The 25,514-nt window shown below is 45.7% G+C and overlaps 1 protein-coding gene across 1 annotated transcript in view; it reads right to left on the reverse strand.

The window, feature by feature from the left end:
• Nucleotides 1-211: 211 nt before the first annotated feature.
• Nucleotides 212-25,514, reverse strand: part of LOC147448197 (uncharacterized) — a 49,163-nt gene continuing 23,860 nt past the window's right edge. Inside the window, exons 3-6 of the mRNA XM_086524074.1 lie at nucleotides 1,936-2,070; nucleotides 1,656-1,843; nucleotides 1,427-1,575; nucleotides 212-1,360 (exon numbers count right to left, since the gene is read on the reverse strand). Coding sequence (XP_086380200.1) covers nucleotides 498-1,360; nucleotides 1,427-1,575; nucleotides 1,656-1,843; nucleotides 1,936-2,070 — 1,335 coding nt within the window. The 3' untranslated portion in view covers nucleotides 212-497. The remainder of the gene's footprint in view (nucleotides 1,361-1,426; nucleotides 1,576-1,655; nucleotides 1,844-1,935; nucleotides 2,071-25,514) is intronic.

Here is a 25,514-nt window from a genome sequence, read left to right on the forward strand (position 1 = left end):
AGTGCATTAACAAAGCAGCTTAAGTGCAATGTTGGTCGAATGCCCTTCTCCTTTCCTTCGTCCCCAAACAACAGTTGCATGCATACCTTCTTAAAGTCTCCCCAGAAAAATCTTTCTTAACAATGCTGCGAGTGCTTTTCAAATGTCATGCGAAATATGAAGAGAGCTGCAGTAAAATGTGAGCACAATAGCAAAGCCAGGCTAAAGCAGATGAACTTGAAGCAGGATCCATTTGCTTACTGCCGCATAATGGAGTATCATATGCTACAAAAGCAACAGAGAGAGACATTGGACCACCCAGACTACGAAGGTTCATTAAATACAATAGCTCCCTAGGTAACTAGCAAATAGGCTTCGCCACACAAGGGGTCTCCACCACAGCCGTTTCCCCTAAATAACCGTAGCTTAACAATATTCTTATACCTCTATACAGAGCACAGTGGGGAGTAGCTGACATACATCTTAACAGATGAAAACCACCTTGAACTCGTGAACTTTTACCCTGGCCGTTTCACACGATGTTCTCTTGAACCCCAACTACAATGCTTTTTAAGAATCTCATCCTTCTGGCGAAGTAACTTGAGTCGATTTTGCATACGCACATTCTGGCGATCTGGTGTGGTCAATCCACCCTTTGATGGCTTTTTCTTATTGCTTAACCGCAGGAGGAAATCGCGTCTGGTGACAAGTTTTCTTGCATCCTTCTTCATGCCAAAAGGTCCCACCGGTGGCTCCCGCCTACTAAGAACTTGTCTTATGCCCCTGTGTCTGCTACTGATTCGAATCCATGGATTGTGCTTGCTAATGCCCACTGGGGTACTATCTCTCTGCTTTTCATCAGGCGAACTGTCTCTACTAACCCCTCTCAACTTCCTTTCCCTTCCAAAAAGCCATCTCTTCCCTATACGCCGTCCATCTACACCCACTGGAGAACGATAGCCATGACTCCTATCAAACTCCTCATGAGAACGCACACCATCAAACTCCCAGTCATGTTCTTCAGGAAGATAGCTCCTTTCCAGATCTTGTACTTCTTTCTCCTCAGTTAAATCTGAGTGTCCCGTGTGGCATGTTGCATTTTCAACATCAAATCTAGCAATGTGCGTTTTCTGCACTACAGTAGTTTCTATCTCCTCTTCCACCTTTGCTTTACTGTTATTCGAACGCCATTGATAATCTCCTTCATATTTGGCAAATGGTGAAATTGTACCGAAGTCCTCGACTGAGTAGGTGGAAGTCTCATTTGAAGCTCTTCTCTTGAGATTTGCTCCCACTTGGATGAGCTTGTTAAGCCCTAAACCTCCACTGGCAGATGGCTCTGCAAGGGACTCGTATGACTGAAGAATTTGATTGCTTACATCTACAGACAATGATATTTGTCAGAGAGAGAGAGAGAGAGAGAGAGAGAGGACCCAGTATTACTCACCCTCCAATTGTTGAAGGCTAATATCAAACTCTTTTGACAAAAGTTCTTCCCAATCACAAAGTTTGATCCTGAGAAACTTTGCAGCAAGGAAAAGAGCTCCAGCAGCAACATGACAAGGTTTGAACTGAAGGCACAGAAGAGTTTGTAACCTGCACACCAAAAGTATTGACCATAAGCCTTTTCAAGCCGGTTTATTTGAAGATACCGATGTGGAACTAGAAAAACATACCCATCGTTAACAAAATTCCAAGCGATTTGGGCCAGTTGCGATGGAGAAATAGTTTGTGGAAGCACGAGACGCTTGATGGCAGCAATCAATGGCTTGTAAGGGTGGGACACATTGAGGTTAAAGCCCAAAGTAACAAGCACGAGACGTTCCCCCATCAGAAGCAGCTCTTTTTGTTCATCATATACTTCCTGAGTAAGAGAAGATCTTATTTTTTTGACACTGGCAGACAGTTTAGAGAGAAATATTTCAAAAATTCCTCAGGTTCATGCTGCTCATTCACCTTCTGCTTTATGCGTGAGGTAGCATCCGGGTCTTCTGTGTTTCTCAGCTCGTATGATTCAACAATAACATTCTGTAACCTTTCAGGTGTTTCTTCAACTTTTCCCGCAAGGAACATGCATACAGTTGCAATAATCTGCAAATAATGCCATGAAGGTTACCTCACCATGCCAGATTGATCATTAAACAGGTAAATTTCATACATTAGAATGTCCCACATTAGAATACAAGCAACTGAAAGCCCCACAGTGACAAAAGGCCTAACCAGAAAGATCGGAAATACTAAATAAGAACCACGATGATACTCTCAACTGGGCTGACCATCCCTTATCTCTCACAAGACACGGCCACATTACAAAGTCTTTACTAAAAAGTGGAGGAATGCTAGATACCATCTAAAACAACAATCCAACTCTTCAAAAAGTGCTCCCTTGTATTCCCCTCTCTGATAAATTATCGCAAGGTTATATACCTTCAGGACGGCACAAAGGTCTGAACAATTAAACTATATTAAGGGCTAAAACACATGCACAAAACACGCAACAATCAAGAGCCCCACAAGTATCTTTAGAAGGAAAGAGACAATGAATTAAGAGAGATTACTTAAAAAGAGCATTCGTAAGGCAGTAAGCATACACATCATCTTCCCCCGTATATGCTTAAAGGCATACGACTTCTATTTGAAGAATAATCTACATCTAGCCCATCAAATGCACGCTTAAAAATGCTTTCCAAAATGGTGAATAGCTTCAAGCGTCTTAATGGTTTTGCCTACTCTAGCAAATTAGCAGTGCCCTTAAAAGATAAACTCCCTAAATCTCCAACAACAAGACACTTGCACCAAGACAGGTTTGAAACAGATACCATCCGTTTCAAACAGGATCACCAAACAAGTTCTCAAACAAAATTCAAAAAGCTGCTAAATCACAGCATTCTCGACATCAATTGATCTCGAAATTCAACAGGGCTTCCATCTTGAAATGTGCACCAAAATTAGGGTGAGAGTTCTTCCATAAGGTTGTAGTCGACCGCAGCATGGTCAATAGCTCTTGGAAAGATAGTGTTCCTGTGGTGGTGATGTAGTCCCAAGACATAGCAATCACATTGGACCACCAAGGTTATCGGTTTGAGATGAGACACTTGTTGAGAGATGTCGAGAAATTTTCAAGTTGTAATCTGCTAGGATTCTCGTGGCAAGCATTTCAGGATACCCCACACTGCCACAAGCTGCACTCCGAAGGAAGATGTCAGAAAGCATGTAACTTTGAGCAAAAAATTTCTTGAAAGCTTGCCAAGTCCTTGGAGTGTCCGGCTTGGTAGCTATAAACTTCCACCACTGCATGGCACTGCTTCTGAGAAAAACAATGGACAAAGCGATGAAGACGGAAGCGCGCCCGATGCGCGATGGAGTAAGGGTGGGAATGGCTAATAAGTCTGAGGTCGGGACACGAATATTCTTTGATAAAATTTTCGGTAAAGCTTGGAAGCGCCACCCTGCTCTGTCTGCTCTTTGGTAGGACTGTTATGCTTTCAGAAAAGCACACTCCTGAAGCTTTGATACCACTATAATGGGATCGGGCACCCCTTGCCAACAGAAAAGAACAGACTGCCCAACTTTAAGCACTTCAAATAACAGTTGAACTGAAAGAGATGCACGACACACAAGACGGGGAGTGGCGGAGTTCCACCCCAAGAGAGCATTGGCCTCAAACGTTGACGCCCCTTTTGGTATATATTGCTTCAACTCAATACAACTCCCATGGCTCTGATCTGCATCTCCCACGGTAGACTGCCAAAGTGAGAGCCCATGGGTCTTATTAAAGGCCCTAGGTCCAAAAGAATTACATGAAAAGCATTAAGTCAAAAGCATCTAGTCCCAAAAGCTGCCAGCACCAAAATCTGCAAATCCGTACACTCTACCACGTCAACACCATCAATGTAAAACGCGGAATTTCATACATTATGTCACGTCAACAGTCTAGCGCAATTTGCGGGATGGTTGTACAATCATGCCACGTCATCAATTCTCCACGCAATTCTTCTCTATGTGTGTGGATCTTGCTTTATTTTATCTTTAGGTCCCCAAGCCCCATTGAACGGGGTCCCATAAGTTGGTGCAAACTCTAAACTCACGAATTGTAAGAGGGGATAAAAAACTCACAGAACTACAAAAGCAAGAACATACGAAATGAGAGTTTAGGACACCTCTTGTCCAACTTGCTTAAGACGTTGCTTCACAATCCTTAAAACCACCAAGTCACCCTCCTTGAATGAGACATCCTGTCGATGCTTATTAGCATGTCTAGAATAGGACTCTTGAGCCTTGCTAAGCTGAAGCTTAGCACTCTCGGAATACATCCGCATAGGTTTGGCTAATACAATTAGCATCATTAAATTTGGAAATGGACCTTGTCAACAAAGAGTGAAAAGGTCGGCCAAACGCTGCCCCATATGGAGTACGACCAATTGCACTAGAGAACGAATCATTTAGGTCAGCATGTACTGATGGCAAATATTGTTCCCACTTAGATTGTTTATCATCAACATACACTTTGAGAACATCAAATGCCAACTCGTTGTATATTTCAATTTGTCCATCAGATTGTGGATGAAGCCAAAATATTCAAACTAAGCACATCAAAAATGGGATCTGCACTTTGTATCACGATCAGACACAATTGATTTGGATAGACCACATAATGAATACCAATGCTTTATGAGCTGCAGTAACATCGGCCTTGCAAGGGATTAACATCCAAAATTCGCTAAATCTATCAACGATAGTTTGACATTGCAGATGAGAAAGGAGGTAGATTAGTTACAAAATCCATACTCGTGTCGATCCGTCAGGGATAGGCAACGGCATGAGTAGTTCGTGCTGCTTATCATGAGAGACTAACTTTTTGGCATGCAGCATACGTAGTAACATAGTTGTACACATCCTTACGCATCTTTCGCCAATAGAAAAATCGTTCAATTTTTTCTAATGTGGCATTGATACCTTTGTGACTACCCGTAAATGCATCATATGCATCATGCAGAATAGGTGCTCTGTGAGAAGATAGCGCACACAAACGGTTCCTAAAGAAAAGCCAACCATCACGAATGACATAATTGCACGGACCTGGTACATTAAGAGTTTGTAACCAATGCTTTTCAAATTTTGAACCCATGTAATTCTCTTTTACATCATCAAAACCAACGCCTTGGATGCCAGAGACATATTCAATCATACCACCAAATTGCTAAAAAATGTAAGACCATCATGCTTGTCTCTCACTCCAATGTGCACTAGGCATATATTGAAGTCACCTAAAGGCTTGGTGATCTCTGCGAACGACAAACTCACGTCCATAAATGAAATGCTTCCAATGTTTTAATGCATGAATGACAAAGAGAAGTTCCTTATCATAGACAAAATAATTTTTCTCAATACTATTTGATTTACCAGAGAGAAATGCCATTGAATGATTGTTTTGTTGTAACAATGCGTCAATGGCAATGCTGCTAGCGTCAATCCAAACCTCAAAAGGCTCCTCGCAAGAGCCAAGGACAAGGTATGGTGCCTCTGTGATTGTTACTTTGAGCGCTTCAAAAGCACTCTTAGCAACATCGATCATGACTACGCACTGACGGCGATCTTAACACCTTTTGACAAATCCAACAATGGTAGGATAATATGAGCGAAGTGTTTCATATGAGAACTGTATGCTAGACACAAACCCAAAAATGGGCGAGCATCATATGCTATCTCAAGCATAGGCCACTCTCTTACCACACTTACCTTGGCAATATCGAGCCAAATGCTGTTGAGAGAGATGATTTAGCCCAAGTAGCACACAGTAGTCATTAAAAATTCTGACGTCTTTGTTGCAATAGAAAGACAGTTAGCATCCAATCGGACCAAAACTTTATATACCTTCATAAGTTCAGAATAGTCTGAACTCACGAATTATAAGAGGGAATAAAGCACTCATAAAACAATAAAAGCAAGGGACACAAGAAAAGAAAAGAAAAACAAAAACAAACAAACAAACAAACTAAATCACTTAGTTTGCTACGAAACAAAACTAAATAAAACAAAACATTATTAACTTAAAAATGTTCTTAGAAAAGGCATGTGTAAAATTAGATGACGCAACTATAGCATCTATAGCATGTTGCTCCCTCAAATTTGACAAATGAGAATGTCATCCAAAAAAATAAACACACTTTACGACCAAATCAATGAAGATACATATCATCATACGATTAAACGTATCAAGCGCACCCGTCAGACCAAACGGCATAACAATGAACTCGTAATGCCCGTGCTCAGTCAAAAAGGCAGTCTTGTAGATGTCTCGCTTTGCGATTCTCACCTGGTGATACCCACTCTTTAAGTCGATCTTCAATCCCCATTGAGACGCTTCAAAATGTACTCAATGCAAGGCATGGAAAACTTGTTTCTTGACCATCATCTTATTGAGAGCCCTGTGATCCACACATAACTGCGATGAGCCATCTTTCTTACGAACAAAAAGAATTGGAGAAGCAAAAGGACTTACATAAGGACGTATAAAACTCCTATCCAAGAACTCACCTAGTTGGCGCTCTAGATCCTCTTCATTAGCCTTGTTCAAACGATATGGAAACTTACTTGCAGGTTGTGCTCCGCCCACTAGGTCATTGACATGATCCTCAGGTCACTCGGAAGGGAGTATAGGGGGAAGATCATCCTAGAGAAACAAGTGCTCAAACTTGGCAAACAACTCACCATACCTACCAAGAATACGTTCCTTGATGTGAAGTTGACATAGATGACCGCCCCTTGGGATCCTCAACGTAGTTCTCTTTAAGCCTAGACGTGAGAGATGAGAGGGGGAGAGGGAATACCGCTCTCCCCTCGAATGAGGACTACTTGCAACATAATATCAGTGATGAGAAGCGTAAACTTCTCCCAATCGATAATGGGCTTGAACCTGCGAAACCACTTAATGCCCAAAATGATATCACATCCTGCAAGTTTAGAGAATACAAAACGACGAGTGAATCGGGTTTTTTTGAATGAGAGATCGAAGCATCCATGCCTTTAGAAAACCCCTGCACCGAGAGGGTGGGGATAGGAGAAGTCTAAAGACGTGCATGTTTCACAAGCGATTCACTTATGACATCATGAGAACTTCCAGAATCAAACAACACAATGATCCTTTGACTATTAACATGTCCACAACATATTATGAGTTCATCCTCTTTGAAAGTGTCCTCTTGCTTAGCTTCTTGCTCTACCACACTCATAGCATTCACTTGAGAGATAGAGTAGAAGTTGACGCAATACTAGATTCTTTTTAGGACAATCCTTTCTCAAGTGACCTACTACATGAAAATGGAAGCACCTACGTTCCTTTGCGTACAATGTATGTTCTTCTCTCCTTAATTAACCATCTTTGACTCCTTGAGCAATTTTCTCATCAAATATGAGTTAAGGTTTATCAGATTTTCCTTTATCCTTACCCTTAGATTTGTCGCTCTTAGATTGAGATGTAGATGGAAAATTAGATTGAGAGTTTGGAGCGTTCCTTTTTACCATTTCCATTAGACTTTTTGTCCTCCTCTTTAGAGGAATCATGAGAGAAAGAGTCGCCATTACTGAGGCCTTCTTTAGCTTACCCTTGTGCTTCATCTCTTGGAGTTGAGCCAAGCGTATCGCCTCCTACAATGTCTTTGAATCACCAGCTTCCACCTCAAACCTGATTTGATTGGTCCAATCCAAAGAGAAAGGCCTCTAACCTTTCCTCATCCAATTTCCTCAATTGTCGACCTAACTCAGACGCACGATTAGCATACGACATCATAGGTTTACCTTGTTGAGACAAAACCCGAAAATTCTTCTTCAATCGCTTCAGATATTGTGGAGGTAAGAAGCGCGTCTTTAAATCCTCCTCGAACTCCCCAAATTAAGCTCAAGAGGGGGAACGAGAAGAGACGCAGAATGGACCGTCTTGTAGGCTTCCCCCTACTTCTCTATCCACTCATCCTTCCAAGTGATGGGATCACCCGTGAGATGCATGGAAAGCCTACCGCAAAAAAGGATGTAAATTGATGCAACCAAGAATAAATGACAATAGTATCCATCTTACCGTCCTACTCACTAAACCTAATCTTCACGGGAATGGGTTCGCTGATCGTCCGTGTAGCATTGGTTGCCTCCTCGATGGTCTTGGCAAGACTTTTATAATCTGGCTCCAAAGAAGAGATATAGGAACGGACCGCCAAAGTTGTGATGAGATCCTGCACGGCTTCCTTTTCCTACCTACGAGCCTCGACGTCTTCCTCACACTTTTGTCTACGAGCCTCGGCTTCGACCACCAATTGACATTCCTCTCACTCCACCGCTTCATACGCTCTACTCGACGTGATTCTTCTTGCCGCATCATCATCTCCATCATCATCCGCATCATGGAATCCATGGGATTTGGTGGCAAGGATGAAGGGGTAGGGGGAGGACTCATGAGAGGATCCGTAGGTGGAACTTTGGCATTATGCACCCCCACAGTGCATATAGGCCACCTTGATGTATATATAGTTCACACCTTGTTAGCCCAATTTTGTACTTTCTCTGGGCGACAGGCCATTGTGCATCTCCAAAGGTCACTTACGTACGCAAAGTACAACCCCTTTTCTTGCCAGAGAGAGAGAGAGAGAGAGAGAGAGAGAGAGAGAGAGAGAGAGAGAGAGAGAGAGATGAAATGAATTGAAATATTTTATTAATAACATCTTCTAAGGCCCAAATGACCTATGAGATCAAAGAGTTACATCATGGTGAATCCGATACAAAGTTTGGATAAAGGAACAAACAAGAACACTAATAGAGCTGTAAAAGATGGGTAGCACGAACCAGTGATAGCTCACATCATTCGGTGCATGATCGTGTTGATGTTCTCCATGGTGAGAGTCCGCACAGGGCGTCTCCTATGTCTCGCTAATATGCATCTGATCCTATAGTGCAACCTCCTCTGGCGCTGGGAGGATCCCCTCATCTTGGGCCTCCTAGATCTCCCCAGCTCACATGCTCGATCACTTAGGATACCTCTCCTAGTGATGATACCTCTCCTAGTGATATGCCCCGTATCCATCCTCTCTGGTTGCTTTTGTCTCTGCTTACTCTCTAAATGAAAGAACACTCAGATCCGTCTTTAGGTGTGTCTCCCAGTCTGTAGGCCTCTGTCACGTGCACATGGCTCTGTGTGCCACGTGGACATGCTTCATCGACTTCTAGAGTCAGTTTTCCACCTATCCCAGGATAGGAGTGTCTAGAATCCTAGGAGGATTGGTACTGACAATTTGTGAGCCTGTTCGCAGGACCCGCATGTCCAAACGGGTCCATTAGATTAGGTTTTCCAGTTTTGGAACCCTCTTGCATAAATGGTTTGTACGTGTGTTTATTACACTACGACGGGCATCTGGCATGACGTGCATATAGTTTTAGGTTAGAAAAATCCAACGTGCCATTCCTCATGTCAATCAGATTTCCGGGTGGGCAGATGTGCGACAATTTCACCCAGAAACTTTGCCGAAGTCGAGTGTATTAATAAATCATTTTAAGAATTTATTTGCAGAACTTTGTCTTCCATTTTTGCCCTACCTAAGCCTTCAAAAGTTCATAAGCCCAATTTTCCACTATAAAGGGGGCAGCTTGGCTAGCGTTTGCATCAGTTGCAGTGGCGCCCCAAATCATCTAGCATTTTGGTAGTAGATCAGCCTTGGCGTTTTGCAACAGCAATCAGCCTTAGCGTTTTTGCTCAAAATCACCATATCAGCCCTAGCGCTTGCAGATTTGAGCAATGCAGCAAGTGTTTTCAGATTTCAGCCGATCTTCCTCGCCGGAAATGTCTTGGATCTGCCTTCGCTAGCTTTCTGTTGCAGTCCGGTGCTTCGGCAGTCCATTGAGCTTCTCCTCGGTCATTCCCTCGCCGCATTGAGTGCTCCCGTTGCTTCCCGTCATCAGCATCGTCAAGATCTTCGTTTTCAGCCCTTCATTCCTACATCAAATCAGCCCTGGAGGTGCTTCATTTTGAAGACTTACCGAGGGGACATTCCCCATTCGAGTCACTAGAGTTTGCACTTGAGGTATTGCATGTGTGTACATTCCATTTACATAATCAACAGCAAATACCACATTGGCAACGGTGTGGGGGGCCCTTGAAGGGCTCGTTGGGAACTTAGTGGGTGTCATTCTCTTCTTATTCTTCTCTCTCTCTCTCTCTCTCTCTCTCTCTCTCTCTCTCTCTCTCTTCAGGCAAATAAAAAGAACCATCATCCATGCTAAAAGCAATCACTAACGCAAGGAAAGAAGTATAAGATTTGTGGAAGCGTAAGACCTAGATCTTTACCATTTCAATTCTGTTGCACCTGACATTGGTATCAAAGCTTTGAAGATTTTGCACTGATCCGCTAGTCCCCAAAAAGTTTCTCTCTCTCTTGTGTTTTTGGTTGTGTTTGCAGCCCTTCGGTGATACATGTCATAGCACGTGGGACCGTGTGCATTAAGCATCGGAAAATAGCAACCAATTGTATATTGGGTGTTGTATGCGGGTGCGCCGACGAGGGGATAGATAGTCTCTCGAAGATTAGTCTGTGACTTTCCTTGAGCCAAGAGCAGAAATCCTTGCATGGCCAAGACTCATAACGGTATGGAGACCTCCACTGTCACAAATGGGTGACGTGGCAAGCGCTGGTAAATTGCTGACATGGCAGACAGAGTACAGACAGGCTGACGTGGCACTCTGTACGGATTCTCGTAAATCATGCTAACAGGCTGACGTGGCGCACAACGTACGGATTTCCTCCTTTTTGCGCTAACATGCTGACGTGGCTTGGTGTACGGAACTCCGAAATTTACTCTGGCTGGTTTTGGCAGATTTTAGCGCCAGTTGCTTTTGGGACTCATTGTTTTTGAGTTTCACTGCTTTAGGGGGCTCTGCTTTTGGCATCCCTTTGTAAGAATAAAAGAAGCCCAAGGGCCTCACTTCTCAGGGCATCTGAACGCAGAGTCTGAGAGTTGAGGACCCGCGGGAGTTGTACTTTGCTCAAAGATAAATACAAAAAGAAATACCGAAAGGGGCGTCAGTCTTTGGGGCCAATCTCTTGGCACGGAACTACGCCGGACCATGTCGACTCAATTAAATTGTAAAGTGTTTTTAGTGAATCTCTCTCGTGTCGCGACAGAAACTAGACTTGGGGTGTCCAAATTTGTTACAGTGGTATCTGTTCGTCATCATTCCACCCGCAAACAGATGGGCAATCTAAGATAGCCAATTCAATGGTTTTGGATTTATTGAAGTCTTACAATTTTTATCAGAAGACTCAATGGGAAAATATTTGTCCTTGATGGAATTTGCCTACAATAACACAGTTCACTCTTCGACGGGGAAGGCACCATTTGAGGTAATCGAAGGTGCTAAGAAGGTCCCTCCCTTTCTAAGCACTTAAGACAAGATTTTTGAAGCCGATCAGTATACGAGAGATTTGGACACTCCTTTTGCCAAGATTCGAGAGGCTCTAGAGAAGTGTCAAGCACGGCAAAAGACACGCCTAAGGAAACGCAAGGGAAAAGAGCGGCTTTTTCCAAAGCTTAGCATGAGATATTATGGCCCTTTCCAGATCAAAGAAAAGATAAATGAAGTATCCTTCAGACTTAAGTTGCTAGACACTTGGAAGATTCACAATGCATTTCATGTGAGTCTCTTGAAACCATTTAAGGGTGAGGTGTCAGTTGATGGGGAGCCTGATGAGCAACCTAAGTGGAACAAAGCAAGGAGATACTCATTCCAAAACAGATTCTGGCACACAAGGAAAGAAAAGTAAAAAGTAAAGTGATTCGGCGGTTCTTAGTGAAGTTTAAGAACTACCCGGCATTGGATGAGAAGTGGATGGAGGAGGAGGACCTAGCAGATACTCCTCAGATTTTGCCTTGAGGTTTTCGATTTAGCTGTGTCCGAAAGATCCTGTGGATCAGCAGGGTTGAATCTAGTGCAGACAGGATTGCACAAGAGGGGAGTTACTTCGCTCCTTTTTCACAGATTGCCTGGATGGAATAGAATCACTGATTTTCCTTCGGATTTCAAGGATATTGCTGTGCTGACAGCATTCAGCTATATGACTTTATGAAATGGAATTCCCGAAATTGAAAATGAATGATTTGTACTCTCTCATGTGACTTGTTTGAGTGCAGGAACTGAAAGACGAAATGACTGCAACATTTCGGTCTTGAAAATCTCTATAGACGTGATCGAAATAAGGATTAATTAATCCGACATTGGTGAGGTCCACCAATGGATCTAGATGCGGTTACTAATTATGTCACCGGCAGTCATGGTTTGAGATTTGGAATGAATTTTTATGTGATTGATTTGATTTGTCATGTGATGTCCTATGATATCACTTGACATGATTTGACTGTCGTCTTTGTATAAGTGCTAGATGTGTCGTGTCTAGTGCGTCGATATTTAGAGTCAGTGTCTGTTGAATTGGTTTGTGGCCTCTATCTGTTTTTGCAGGCGTAATCAATTCTTTCAAGAGAGGGGTATATCACAAAATGGTGACATGGCAGGCGCTAGCAGATTGCTGACGTGGCAGACAAAGTACGGACAGACTGACTGCACGTTGTACAAATTCCCGTAAATCACATTGACAGGCTGACGTGGCACAGGGTACGAATTTCCACTTTTTTGCGCTGACATGCTGACTTGGCTTGTTGTACGGAACTCATTCACGCTGGCTGCTTTTGGAAGATTTTAGCGCCAGTTGCTTTCCTTTTTTTTAGTTTCATTGCTTTAGGGGGCTCCGCTTTTGGCATCCCTTTGTAAGAATAAAAGAAGCACAAGGGCCTCACTTCTCAGGGCATCTGGACGCAAAGTCTGAGAACTGAGGACTCCTGGGAGTTGTACTTTGCTCAAAGATTAATACAAAAAGAAATACCGAAAGGGGCGCCAGTCTTTGGGGCCAATCTCTCTTGGCACGGAACTACGCCGGGCCATGTCAACTCAATTAAATTGTGAAGTGTTTTTAGTAAATCTCTCTCGTGTCGCGACAGATTCTAGACTTAGGGTGTCCAAGTTTGTTACATCCACCATTTCTTAAGGCGAGTTGTGATGTGGCCATGATCTCTACGAAAAAGAACTAACGATCTCGCCCATCTGTGAGGAAAGACGTATCGATGCTGCTCCGCTGGCCGGGAGGAGCCGACTGAAGAATCCCACTGACTACGAAGAGTATGCAGCAGCTCTGTCCAAATGGCTATCAAAACGGTGGACGTAGAGAAGGACTGAGAGCCCAGAATGTGGGCACAACAAACCTTCCACATGGTCCAAAGCGTGATGCTGCATATTGTGGGGAAAACTGAGTCTAGGTGGCAAAAATCCAAGTCATGACCTGCATCTGGTATCGTCCATACAGTACCTGGTCTATATCCTCAGGGAATAAGCAGGAAGACCAGATCTGTCAGCAAGCCCTGAAAAAAGGTTTGTGACCACGGCCATGCAACTGCCCCCCACGTCACAAACCATCATGGATGCCCACCCAAAGTACATCTCTCTCTCTCTCTCTCTCTCTCTCTCTCTCTCTCTCTCTCTCTCTCTCTCTCTCTCTCTCTCTCTCTCTCTCTCTCTCTCTCTCTCTCTACTCGCGCAACGCCCGCCACCACTCCTGCCTGTTTTTACATGCGCCCTGCCTGCTGCTACCTTCGCGCTGCTCCTCCACAGTGCTGCGGCTCCACTACAGTCCCACCCGCTGTGTAGCTGTTGCACCTGCACCAGTGTTGCCGCCCCACTTTAGTCCCACCTGCTGTGTAGCTGCTGCACCTGCACCAGTGCTGCCACCCCTATCCCTCCCTGCTGATGCCGCCCCTACACACACACACATACACAAATTGCAATTTCACATCACCCACTACCCACATTGAACATTGCACATCCCCCCCACCCCCGTCTTGCCCCCTCATTGCACATTATCCATACACACCTACCCACATCCATCCATACCCCTATCTTTCACCATGACTCCCCTCAACACTTGAGTCACGAAAGACAAACGAATAAATCAAGAAAGCTCCGAGATGGCAAAAGGAGGAGTGACCAAGGAGGAATTAACCATGATGGACGACAAGCTCAATGCCACAATCAAGGAGAACAAGAAAATGACGGATTCCGCCATCAACACTATCATCAACCGTTCTCCAAGCTTGAGAAGTGGAAGTGGAACTTGAATCAAAGATGGGTCAAAGAAAAAGAGATTAATGCCACAATCAAGGAGAACAAGAAAATGACGGATTCCGCCATCAACACTATCATCAACCGTTCTCCAAGCTTGAGAAGGAAGTGGAAGCCTTGAATAAGGAGAAAGAGGAGTGGGTCAAAGAAAAAGAGATTAAAGACGAGGAGACAAGGAAGGAGCTCGCGATGTGGAAGGAGGCCCAAGAAGGATGGAAAAAGGAGGAGGAGGAGATGCAAGAACAAATGGCCATCCTCAATGCTTCAATCGCATCCTTCACCCCCGAGGAAGGTGAAATAAACAATGAAACCAACGAGGCCATCAAGGAAGAACTCACCAAAGCTCTCACCGAAAGCTTGGAAGACAAGCTCGAGGCCACAAAGGAAGGATGGGTGGAGGTGGTCAAGAAGAACTTTAAAAAAGAAGCCAAAGAGGACGCTCACAAGGAAAACTTGGGTACAAGAAGAAGACCCAACCCCCTTCATCAAAGCTTGGAGTGTCAGTAAAGACCCAACCAATAAGAGGGCCCTCATCCTCCAATTTCCATCGGAAGAAGCCTGTACCCTCTTCATCCGCAAGAGGCAAGAGGGTCATCCTACGAGGCCGCATAGGGGCACCCATCTAACTTGATGATGACCTCACAAAAGATGCAAGTAGAACATAGGAGAGCATGCATGCCTCGAGTACAAGAAGCACGCAAAGAGGGGAAACGGGCCTCCTACCGAGACGGTCGTCGAGTCATCATTGATGGCAAGGCCCGTAGCATAGGGACTCGTGGGCCTATGGGACAGTATACGAGGAGACACACATGGCAGTTTGGAATTGCAATGGCTCTCTCTGGACACATCCAAGGAGACTAGAGGACGGGTGATGCATGACCGAGACATTGATGTCCATCATTGATGGCAAGGCCGTAGCATAGAAGGGAAAGACTCGTGGCCTATAGGGGACTTATACGAGGTAAAGACAAAATGGCAGTTCCATGGAATTGCAATGGCTCTCCTTGGACACATTCCAAGGAGACTAGAGGAGGGGATGCATGACGAGGAGCACCATTGATCACTCTCAGAGGAACGTGCTGAGTCACGAGAGAGGCTACCTCGAGTACAGGACTTACCAGTGGGTGTCTCTACACAGGAAGTGCACACGGCACAACACTTCTAGAGGATCTAGCGGAGTACCAATCCTCTATCACCGCTCACTTCATAGCAGGATACAGATAGTCTCCTGTCCCACGACCCAGAGGCACGCTACATGTGGATACGGATTGAGCTATCGGAGGAGCACGCTCTATACATTTCCATTTGCTACTTCGCGCCTAGCGGTTCTAGGTTTGCACATGCAAGAGGAGCAGGGGTAGAGGAGACCCATACACATGTAGGAGAGGAGGAGGATGATACACAATCACCATATACATGTCTCAGGGAGGGGATCATGCAATACTGCAGACTAGGGGAAGTCTTCCTTATGGGGGACTTCAACGCCATGACACAAAGTAGACAGTGTAACATCTACGACTTCGATGACCCAGAGCTACTCTCCACCATGGAGAACACAGAGGCAGAGAGGACCTCCGGAGACACCACCACACCCACACCATATGGGAGACACATACTCCGTTTGGGATAACAGCACCTTCTCGTTATCTATAACGGGATGGTGCAATGGCCATCATCTGGAGGCTTGACTTGCATACCACCATCGGTATTTGGCGGAGGTAGTACAGTGGATTACATCATCGGCCTTAGAGAGGTAGCCCATCTGCTCACATCCTTCACCATCCCACCACTACCTATCGGGGCTGACCACGCATACCTTGCTCTCTCTTTCACTGGTTCACCCATTTCAAACACACCACCCACACCCACACCACACACTACCATACATTTCACACATGAGCTTGCCAGAGTCTATTCATCACATGTATATGAGGGGATCTATGCTCTCGATCCAGATACACCACTCCCTACACTCACTAGCCAGCTCTCCGCAGTTCTTCACACCTCAGCCCTCAGTTGCTTCCCACACACTACTCATAGTGGCCGAACCCCACCCCTGGGACGATGCCCTAGAACAGATGGTATACAGGGAGTGCAGAGACTTATACAGACAGCTATGGGCTCAACAAGCCTTAGAGGAGATCCTCGAGAGCAAGGTCAAGAGACAGATGAAGGCCATTAAACGCCGTAAAAGGCGGGCCTTCGAGGAGGAGCGGGAGCTTGAGCTATACCACCTTCTCATGAGTACAGACTGTGCCACAGCATGGAGGATTCTCAGAGAGCCACGTCCTACTACCCCACTAGAGGACCCTCAGACCTGGCATGACTATGCCGAGCGCCTATACCAGATACCTGGGCAGCCACTGATCCCAAAGCCATCCGACCCTCGACCTACCACCTCGACTTTCTTTACATCTATTGTGGTGGAGAGGGCCATTCGGCGCCTACAGCACGGCCACTCAGCACATCATACCGGCCTACACGGTGAGCACCTGAGCTATGCGGCAAACACTCTCTCCCCCTTGATAGCACGTCTCTTCAACCGCGCATTGGTTGTGGGACTACGAGATGAGTGGACTCTGCACACCATTGTGCCTATCCACAAATCTGGCGACACCCTTGATGCAGGGAACTACAAGACTATCATGATTGGCCACACACTGGCCAAACTATACGGGGCAGTTCTTGAGACAGAGCTTAGCACACATGCAGAGGCATCAGCACCAGGACAGGCAGGTTTCAGACGCACTTTCTCGACCATCGATCACATTTTCGTGCTTTGCTGTCTAATAGACGGAGCGACGGCACGGAAGAGGAGACTCTACTGCTACTTTGTGGACTTTCGCAAGGCATTTGACACTATCCCCAAAGACGGACTCTTTCAACGCCTTCAAGAGCTACAGATACCCTCTGACATGATATGGGCCATTCATTCCTTGTATGCACAGGTCACAAGTAGATTGCGATGCCCTGATGGACTATCGGATCCCATTGCTAGCACCATCAGTGTGAAGCAAGGATGCCCTCTCTCCCCGACTCTATTTGGTCTCTACATCGACGAGATTTCAGATTACATCCTACGAGCAGTCGGTGCGGGCTCAGACTTGGCAAGTATACCACTCCACATTATGCTCTATGTTGATGATATTGTCCTTGTTTCTGAGACACGAGGGATTATAGAGCCACCTACGAGCCTTAGATGATTTCTGCACACAGAGAGGGCTCACAGTGAACCTTGGCAAGACCAAGGTCATGATCTTCCATACCTCTAGGACAGTTCGTAGTAGAGTAGTACTTACAGCAGCAGGCGGAAGGTCGAGGTGGTCGATTCATATGTTTACTTGGGGGTGAATTTTACTTGCACCACCGACAGATTTTCCATGGCCCAAGCAGCTCGAGACCGGATTACACGAGGATATGCAACGTTGGACACCTTAGAGCGCAAATGCCATCAGGCCCACTTCCAGGAGCCCCGCACCAAGGGGTGGCTCTTTGACACTCTAGTCACACCTGCCATGACATATGACGTGGCAGTATGGGCACCAGGACTCTCAACACCTCTATGACACAGATAGAGCACCCACAGATCATTATGCTCTCTCGTTTGCTCCACAGTAAACCCTCAGTCCCACATGACATCATCAGAGCAGAGCTAGCCACACAGCCGATGCTAGTAGAGGCCCTTTTCCAGACGATTTGTTTCATTCAGCGCATGCGAGAGCTCCCACAGGGCCACCAGACAAACTCACCCGTAGAGCTTTTGAGGCATCGATACGGCTGCATCAGGAGGGTGACACGAGAGCATGGTACTCACACGTCATAGAGTGGTTTACATCCCATGCTTTGGACATCACAGACCTGCCTCCTTTTCAGTATGATCCTGACTCTCATATACGCCTCTCACACATTGAGAGGAATCGTGTTCACAGACATGGTACTCGCAGGTCATAGAGTGGTTTACATCCCATGGTTTGGACATCATAGACCTGCCTCCTTTTCAGTATGATCCTGGCTCTCCTCATATACGCCTCTCACACACGATTCCTTGCACACACTGAGAGGAATCGTGTTCTCAGACAGGACCTCTGGCAGCTCTACATTAAGGAGACATGGACCACACCCAGAGAGCCTCTCCCCACGAAGAGGCAGTACTACATAGATCACTTCCTGAGCATCCTAGCATATGGGTTCATCTAGAGACCAAGATACACGGACATCTACATGCCACATAGAGCACGGGTCGCCATCGGACAGCTCGGAGTATCGTCACACCGGCTAGAGATTGAGCGTTGAGGCAGGGCGCGCTACACATGTCCCCAGAGCAGAGAGGATAGAGATTGAGAGCGAGGAGCAGTATGTTTGAAGATGTAGAGCATATGAGGAGATCAGAGGCAGATACCCGACCTTGTTTACAGATCAACCCACTCTACATCAGACTTTTGAGTCCAAAGACTAGCGACAGTTCGGCCACTTTCTCCTCGAGATACAGCAACATCGGGATTCCCTCCTCCAGGTAGCATCAGCTGTGAGAGACGAGCGCTAGACACAGCTCACTGACTTTTTTCAGAGGACCATAGCAGCACCACCACCTCCGACCATCCAGAGAGGAGTGACTCTACAGCAGGCTGAGGAGGCCCGAGCTCGCAGAGGCCCACGTCCCCATGGATGTAGGGCGCGGCGCCTTGCCTACATCATAGCGAGATCCAGGAGATCCAAGAGCACTACTATAGATCTTTAGAGGAGAGATGCCTCCGGGCTTTTGCATATCCAGCAGCCATCCTACGACGACTGTACACACCCTAACCGCCCATGCATCCTGTACTACACCCTGATTATGGTACTGGATGGAGCTAGAGATAGGATAGCATTTCATCTTATGATTGTACATTCTACCCCAGCATATAGGATTGCATCTTTTCCTCAGTTTTGGAGCTCCATCCACACCCTTGTATCACTTTCCTCCCCCAGTCATTACTTTTGTACCTTTTATCCTTTACGGATACATAGAGGACACCCACCTCAAGTACTTTGATTTGTCTCATAGGCCAACTTCGGCCTTTCATAGACGTTAAAATATCTGTGTGTGTGTGTGTGGTGTGTGTGTGTGGTGTGTTGTGTGTGTGTGTGTGTGTGGGTGGGTGGGTGGGGCAATAAAAGTGGGACTTTCACCCTTTGCATTAAATAAAATCGACCATCATACAAGAAATGGAAAAAAGCGTGAAAGATATACAAGGAGATAATGAAGGAAAATCCCAAATCAAACCACAAGATACATCTAGGGATGAAGATACTCTAATCAAGTGGTGAAATATAGCTATTTGGATTGTGATCGAGTCTACACAAATCTGCCCAAAGCTCTATCCACCTCTAGCAATGTAGCGACAACCACAAAATCTGGATTGTGATCAAACCTACAAAAATCTGCCCAAAGCTCTATGATGTAGAGAAAAGAGAAAATAAAAACCTCTTGTAGCTGCTCACAAAAGCCATATAGCTATCTGGATTGTGATCAAATCTACAAAATCTGCCCAAAGCTCTATCCACCTCAAGCGATGTAGCGAAAACCACAAATTTCAATGCTATGTACTTGACTGATAGAAAGCATCCGCTATAAAACCCCATGTACCATCTCACAAAAGCCAAGGGACAGTGAAACCCCTAGGTCGTGCCTCCAAAATCATTCGCATCCACTATAACATTTCTTAATGATGTACCCCAAAAAAGGATGCGGATCTACGGCACAACCAAACTGTAAAAGAAGCAAGAGGGACCCATTCGTTGTCCACCTCAAAAGCCAAGGGAAGGTACCAAGATGCACATTTCTTTGACCACACCAACTTCCCTAAGGCCTCTCTAAACTGACTCTCAACCAAATTTGCAAACTGTCTGATATCCATAAAGTAATTGGCTTCAACCATTGTCTACTCCTCTATGATATCATAAGACAACCTCCCTCGTCCAAAAGGCGTCATCATGTAAAACTTACACTCTAAATCTAACCATGGGAACTCTCTCTAGACCAAGAAAATTGTGACGTGCTCCTTACAACTGCAAAAAAAAATCTCGACACATAGTGGCCCGCTCCTCACAAAGACAACAGGAGATCTCCATGGACCAACAACAAAAAACCGTGCACACAAGATCTCAAAGAGAGAGACAATTGTTAGAGATGCCACGCCTGTTGAATAGTCAAAATCCTTTGCAAACTATGAAGACTCACTCTCATGTTCCCCCTCAATAGTGCCTACTGTGAGAGGCACCTATGACTAAATCTCCAAGAGATCCAAAGTCTGTTGCATTGGCCAATCTTGGGGCGACTCATGCTGCTCCTAGACTGCCACCGTCTGTTGTTTCTCCTCTATTCCTCTGTCCAACTGCTCTGGTACCTCCTCTCGATCCTAATCTGGTCTTTGTGGGGACTGCTCTGCCTCTACCAACCTCTGTCTCACTACCAGTCTGTAAATAAGGATAGGCTATGCTTGTACGTCTCTACCGGTCTGTCTTTGTCCCTGTTTATGTGTCTGATCAGCAGTGTGCTGCTATTGAGCGCTCTGTTGCTACCGACTCTGCACAGGGCCTTACTGCTGTGTTGAACTCTGTTGGGTCTGTTGGGTCTGTGAGGATCGTCTCCTCCTATGAGGGTCTCATCCTGCGATCAGTCTGACTTTGTTTTCACCCTCTAAGGCAATCCCATCAAGTGCCCCATCTCATGACACCTGGTTCAGTCGACACGTAACCACAATCTTTTGCGAGTGTAGCATCTCATCACCAAGTGCCCCATCTCATGACATCTAAGGCACTAGTTCAATCTACCCCTAACCACAATCTTTTGCAAGTGTAGCATCCCTTTCCACTCAAAAGTGATCGTATCTGAAAATATTGTGGAAGGGATAGTAGCCACCTTTATAGATGGCACATATGTCTGGATCTGCATTGAACGCATGCAAGGTATGCGAAAGATGGAACCCATCTGCCTCAAGTTCTCAACATGGCTCGCAACCAAAACTATGAAGACAGCTTTGGAAAAGCTATTCTTATTAAATACTTTGGGACCTCGCCTCTGTCCTCAAAAGTAGCTAATGTAAAATCTTTGTACCACAGATGTAGAAAAACCAATCTCTCCCCGAAGCCGAGGACTACGGCTGACGACTCTAGAGGCAAGTTCTTTTAATGAGAAAATAGCAATTAAAGTACCTCTGCCAAGCAAAATGATGTCCTCCACTTTGCCTTCATCCAAACCAACTAGAGTGCACGTGAACCACTCTCGAACGTTGACACAAGCATAAGAACACCCCCACCAGGTTGTCGACAGCCCCTCTTTGAGAAAGAACCTCAATACAATCACCAATCTTGTGTTGTAGATCTTTTGAAATAACCATAGAAGGTGCCATCATACCGGAGGAAGAAGTTGGCTAATAAAATGAGCTTCTTATACCCTAGCTCAAACCCTTGCTGCTTCTAGAGAACCTATCTAGTCTTTTGACAATGGTGTGGTGGGCAAGGCAAAGATTCTACATCTTTGTGATCCTCGATCATGGAACACTTTATGTTGGCTCCCGGCATTGAAAGTTGTTTTATGGCAAGTTGGCTCGAATTGTTCCTGGAGAAGGTACTATCGATCTCCTACCTAGGTTTCTACAATTCCTAGCTACTGACAAAATATCATCCCAGCATGGTGTACATGCAGTGGAGCTCCAACCTATACCCCTGACACAAGTTCCTAAGATTTGATGCAATTCTAGTGTACACGTCACATGCACATGGCTCTATGAGCCACGTGGACATGCTTCATCGACTTCTACAACCAATTTTGGAACTGTTGCTAATTGGACTATTTTCTTATTTTTAATGATTAATTTTTTTTTAGGATATTTTATTATGTGCACTAAGAACTGTTAAAAGATTGTAGCTATTGAAACTGCCATCAGGAACGGACAACTATGATGTGTCGTTTGATGGGTGACGGTAAACATCGTGAAGGAGTTTCCGTAAGTTCGGTGGAAAGAGCCGAGTTACGAGTGCCCCTGATGCGTCACGTGATGGGTGACGGGTGCATCAGTAAGGGGGCATCCCGTAGGCTAAGGAGGAAATCCGAACTGAGTAAGAAAATACACGTAAGAACACAAGCACAAGAATAAAGATGGGTTCAACGAAGCTTTTTACGAAGCTTTTTACGAAAAGCAGGAACAATCGCGGGAAGGCAAACGCTTTCCCGCGAGGAATCTATGTTTGCATTGCATTCGTGCATGTGGTTGCATCCAGGGACACCTGGGAAGTGTTGTTAAATGCATTGGTTTTAACTTATAAGGTTTTATTGAGTTTTTGGGCAGGTTCACACCAATTTTAAAATATGCCAGCCGCCCACTTAATAAGTGGGCAGCCACTTAGAAGATAAAGCAACAAAACCAGCCAGCGAATTCTCTCTCCCTATTTCGGGTAGAACAGCGTTTATAAAAAAAAAAAAAAAAAAAAAATCGGCCACGATCTCTACGCGAGCAGTTATTCGTGCCGTGGCCAGCTATAAAAGCACCACATGCCCTCACTCACGGGAGGTACCCACATCAGCAAGAGAAGACTCTGCTGCAAGAGATCGCGAGACTACGAAGCACGGAAGTCGCTTTTCCCGCGCAAGAGCGACAGGTATCTATTGTGGATTCGCCATACAAATTGTTGTCGCGTGTTTGTGTGGTTTGTTTTGCAGGAATCTCCCGTCTTACGGGAAGGCCCTTCACGGGAAGTACGGCTTCACGCCTAAGTCCCTTACGGGAAAGTACGGCTTCGCGCTTAAGTCCCTTAAGGGAAGGAACGGCCTTGTGCCCAAGCCCTTTACGGGAAAGCACGACCTTCGGGTCTAAGATTACAGAACGGAGGGGTTTCCTCGGGTTCTCATGCTTGTATACGAATTCTCCCTGAATAAAAGAATACTCTTAACGGGGGGGGGGGGGACCAGCCCATCTTCTGGTCCCCAGTACTGTGTCGATCTTTTCTCTCTCTCTCTCTCTCTCTCTCTCTCTCTCTCTCTCTCTCTCTCTCTCTCTCTCTATTTATTTCTCTCTATATCCTCTGGCTTCAGTAATAAGTGATAAATCCTATTTATCCGAATGTATTTTATATTGTTATGCGCTCTCGTTTTGTGACAGGAACCGTCTTCCATAAATGGTTTGTACACGCGTTTTGACAAATGTTATTACACTACGGTGGGCATCTCGCATGACGTGCATGTAGTTTTTAAGTTAGAGGAATCCAACGAGCCATTCCCAGCATCGCTCGGATTCCCGGGTGGGTAGATGTGCGACAGTTTCACCTAGAAACTAACCCACTGGCCAAACTTATTAACAAATCATTTAATGGTTTAATTTGTTGGATTGGTGGACAGTTTGCCCTACCTAACCCTTAGTTGGTTTATAACCCAAATTTCAGCCCTATAAAGGGAGCACTCAACTTAGTGTTTTATCTCAAATTTTCAGCACTAGTTTGAGGAGCAGATCAGCCCTAGCGTTTTGCTTCAGATCAGCCCAGCCATTTTAAGCCAGATCAGCCAGCGTTTTTTGCAACACCAGCCCTAGCGCCTACAGTTCTCATCACATCAGCCACTGTTTTCAGTTTTCAGCCTTTCCGTCGCTGGAGATTCCCGTTGCGCTACTGTACTTTGGCATGTGTCTTTGTGAGTAGAATAAGGTCTCGGTCATGCATCGCCTTCTCTAGTCTCCCTAGGTGTGTCCATAAAGAGCCATTGCAGTTCCAAACTACTATATGTGTCTCCTCATGTAGTGTCCCATAGGACGCGAGTCCCTATGCCACAGCCTTGCCACCAATGAAGACTCGATCATCACAGTAGGAGGCCCGTTTCCCTTCTTTGTGCGTTTGTTGTATTTGAGGCATGCATGCTCGTCTATGCTCTACTTGCATTCTTGTGAGATCATCATCAAGGTAGATGGGTGGTCTTGTGAGACCTCGCAAAATTACCCTCTTGTGGATGAAGAGAGTACGTGCTTCCTCCGTTGGAGGATGAGAGGTCTCTTCTTGGTGTGATCTTTGTCGGCTCTCCAAGCTTTGGTAAAAGGGGTTGGGTCCTCTACCTTGTATCCGGTACATAAAACCTTGCCATCTTTCTCGGGTGTAGAGTCTTTCCCTTCCTCAATACCAATGATTCGAACATTAAGACGTTGAGCTTGCCGCATCTTTTCTTCTTCGAGTGTGGTGTGTACGAGAAGGACTTCTTCCTTGTGTTCATCCTCTTTTGCTTCCATTTTGAGGTTCTTCTTGGCCACTGCTACCCACCCCTCTTTTGTGGCCTCAAGTTTGTCTTCCAAACTCTTGGTGAGGGCCTTGGTGAGCTCCTCTTTGATGGCCTCTTTCGTTTGGTTGTTGATTTCCTCCTCCTTCCATTCCTCGAGCTCCTTCCTTCTCTTCTCTTCTTTAGCTTCGTTCTCCTTTTTACCTTCTTCCCTCTCCTTGTTCAAGGCTTCCAATTCTTTCTCGAGCTTGGAGAGGCGGTTGATGATGGTGTTGATGGCGGAACTCGTCAATTTTTTTGTTGTCCTTGATCGTGGCATGTAGCTTCTCTTCCCTCTTGGCCACCTCTTCTTTGGTGAAGCCTTTTGCCATGTTGAGTTGAAACGACCAATGTGGCCTTCAAAAAGTGTGTGTGGGTGTCATGGTGATGGGGTGTATGTGTGGGGTGTGGGGTGTGGTGTGGGGTGTGTGTGGGGGGGAGGGGGGGGGGGGGGGGGGGGGGGGGGGGGGGGGGGGGGGGGTTGCACGCACAGAAGAGCAGCAATGGGTGGCACGGGCTGAGAAAGGGGGAGCGAGAGCAGTAGCTGGTAGGTGGTAGTGTCGGTGCGGGCGGCAACAGCAGCAACGGGCAGGGCAAAGAGAGAGAAATGAAATGAAATGTTATATTAACGTCTTCAAAAGGCCAAAGTGACCTATGAGACCAAAAAGTTACAATGTGGTGGATCTGATACAAAGTCTAAGTACCAAAAATAAATAAAAAGGTACAAGGTACCAAAGTACTGAATGGGGGCTAATACAACACAATGTGGGTGTATCCTCAAAGAGAGCTAAATCACTGGAGATCCAACATCGATCTCTGGCGGATCTCATCAATCTCCTCCATGGTCAATAGTCTAGCTCGGCGTCGTGCATGTCGGGCCAAAGTGATCCGAATCCTCTAATGCAACCTCCATCAATGCTATGTAGTCCTCCGCAGTCGTGGGCATCTGGATCTTCCTAGCTTGGTCGCTCGATCGATCAACGTGCCTCTGGTGTGAAGAGAATGTGACCTCTGCTGTGGTAGCTGCTCCTCTGGCTACCGAGTGTCCGCTCTAAA

Source organism: Adiantum capillus-veneris, chromosome 11 (genome assembly GCF_014529385.1).
Source record: "Adiantum capillus-veneris isolate H3 chromosome 11, ASM1452938v2, whole genome shotgun sequence".
Classification (NCBI taxonomy): Eukaryota; Viridiplantae; Streptophyta; class Polypodiopsida; order Polypodiales; family Pteridaceae; genus Adiantum; species Adiantum capillus-veneris.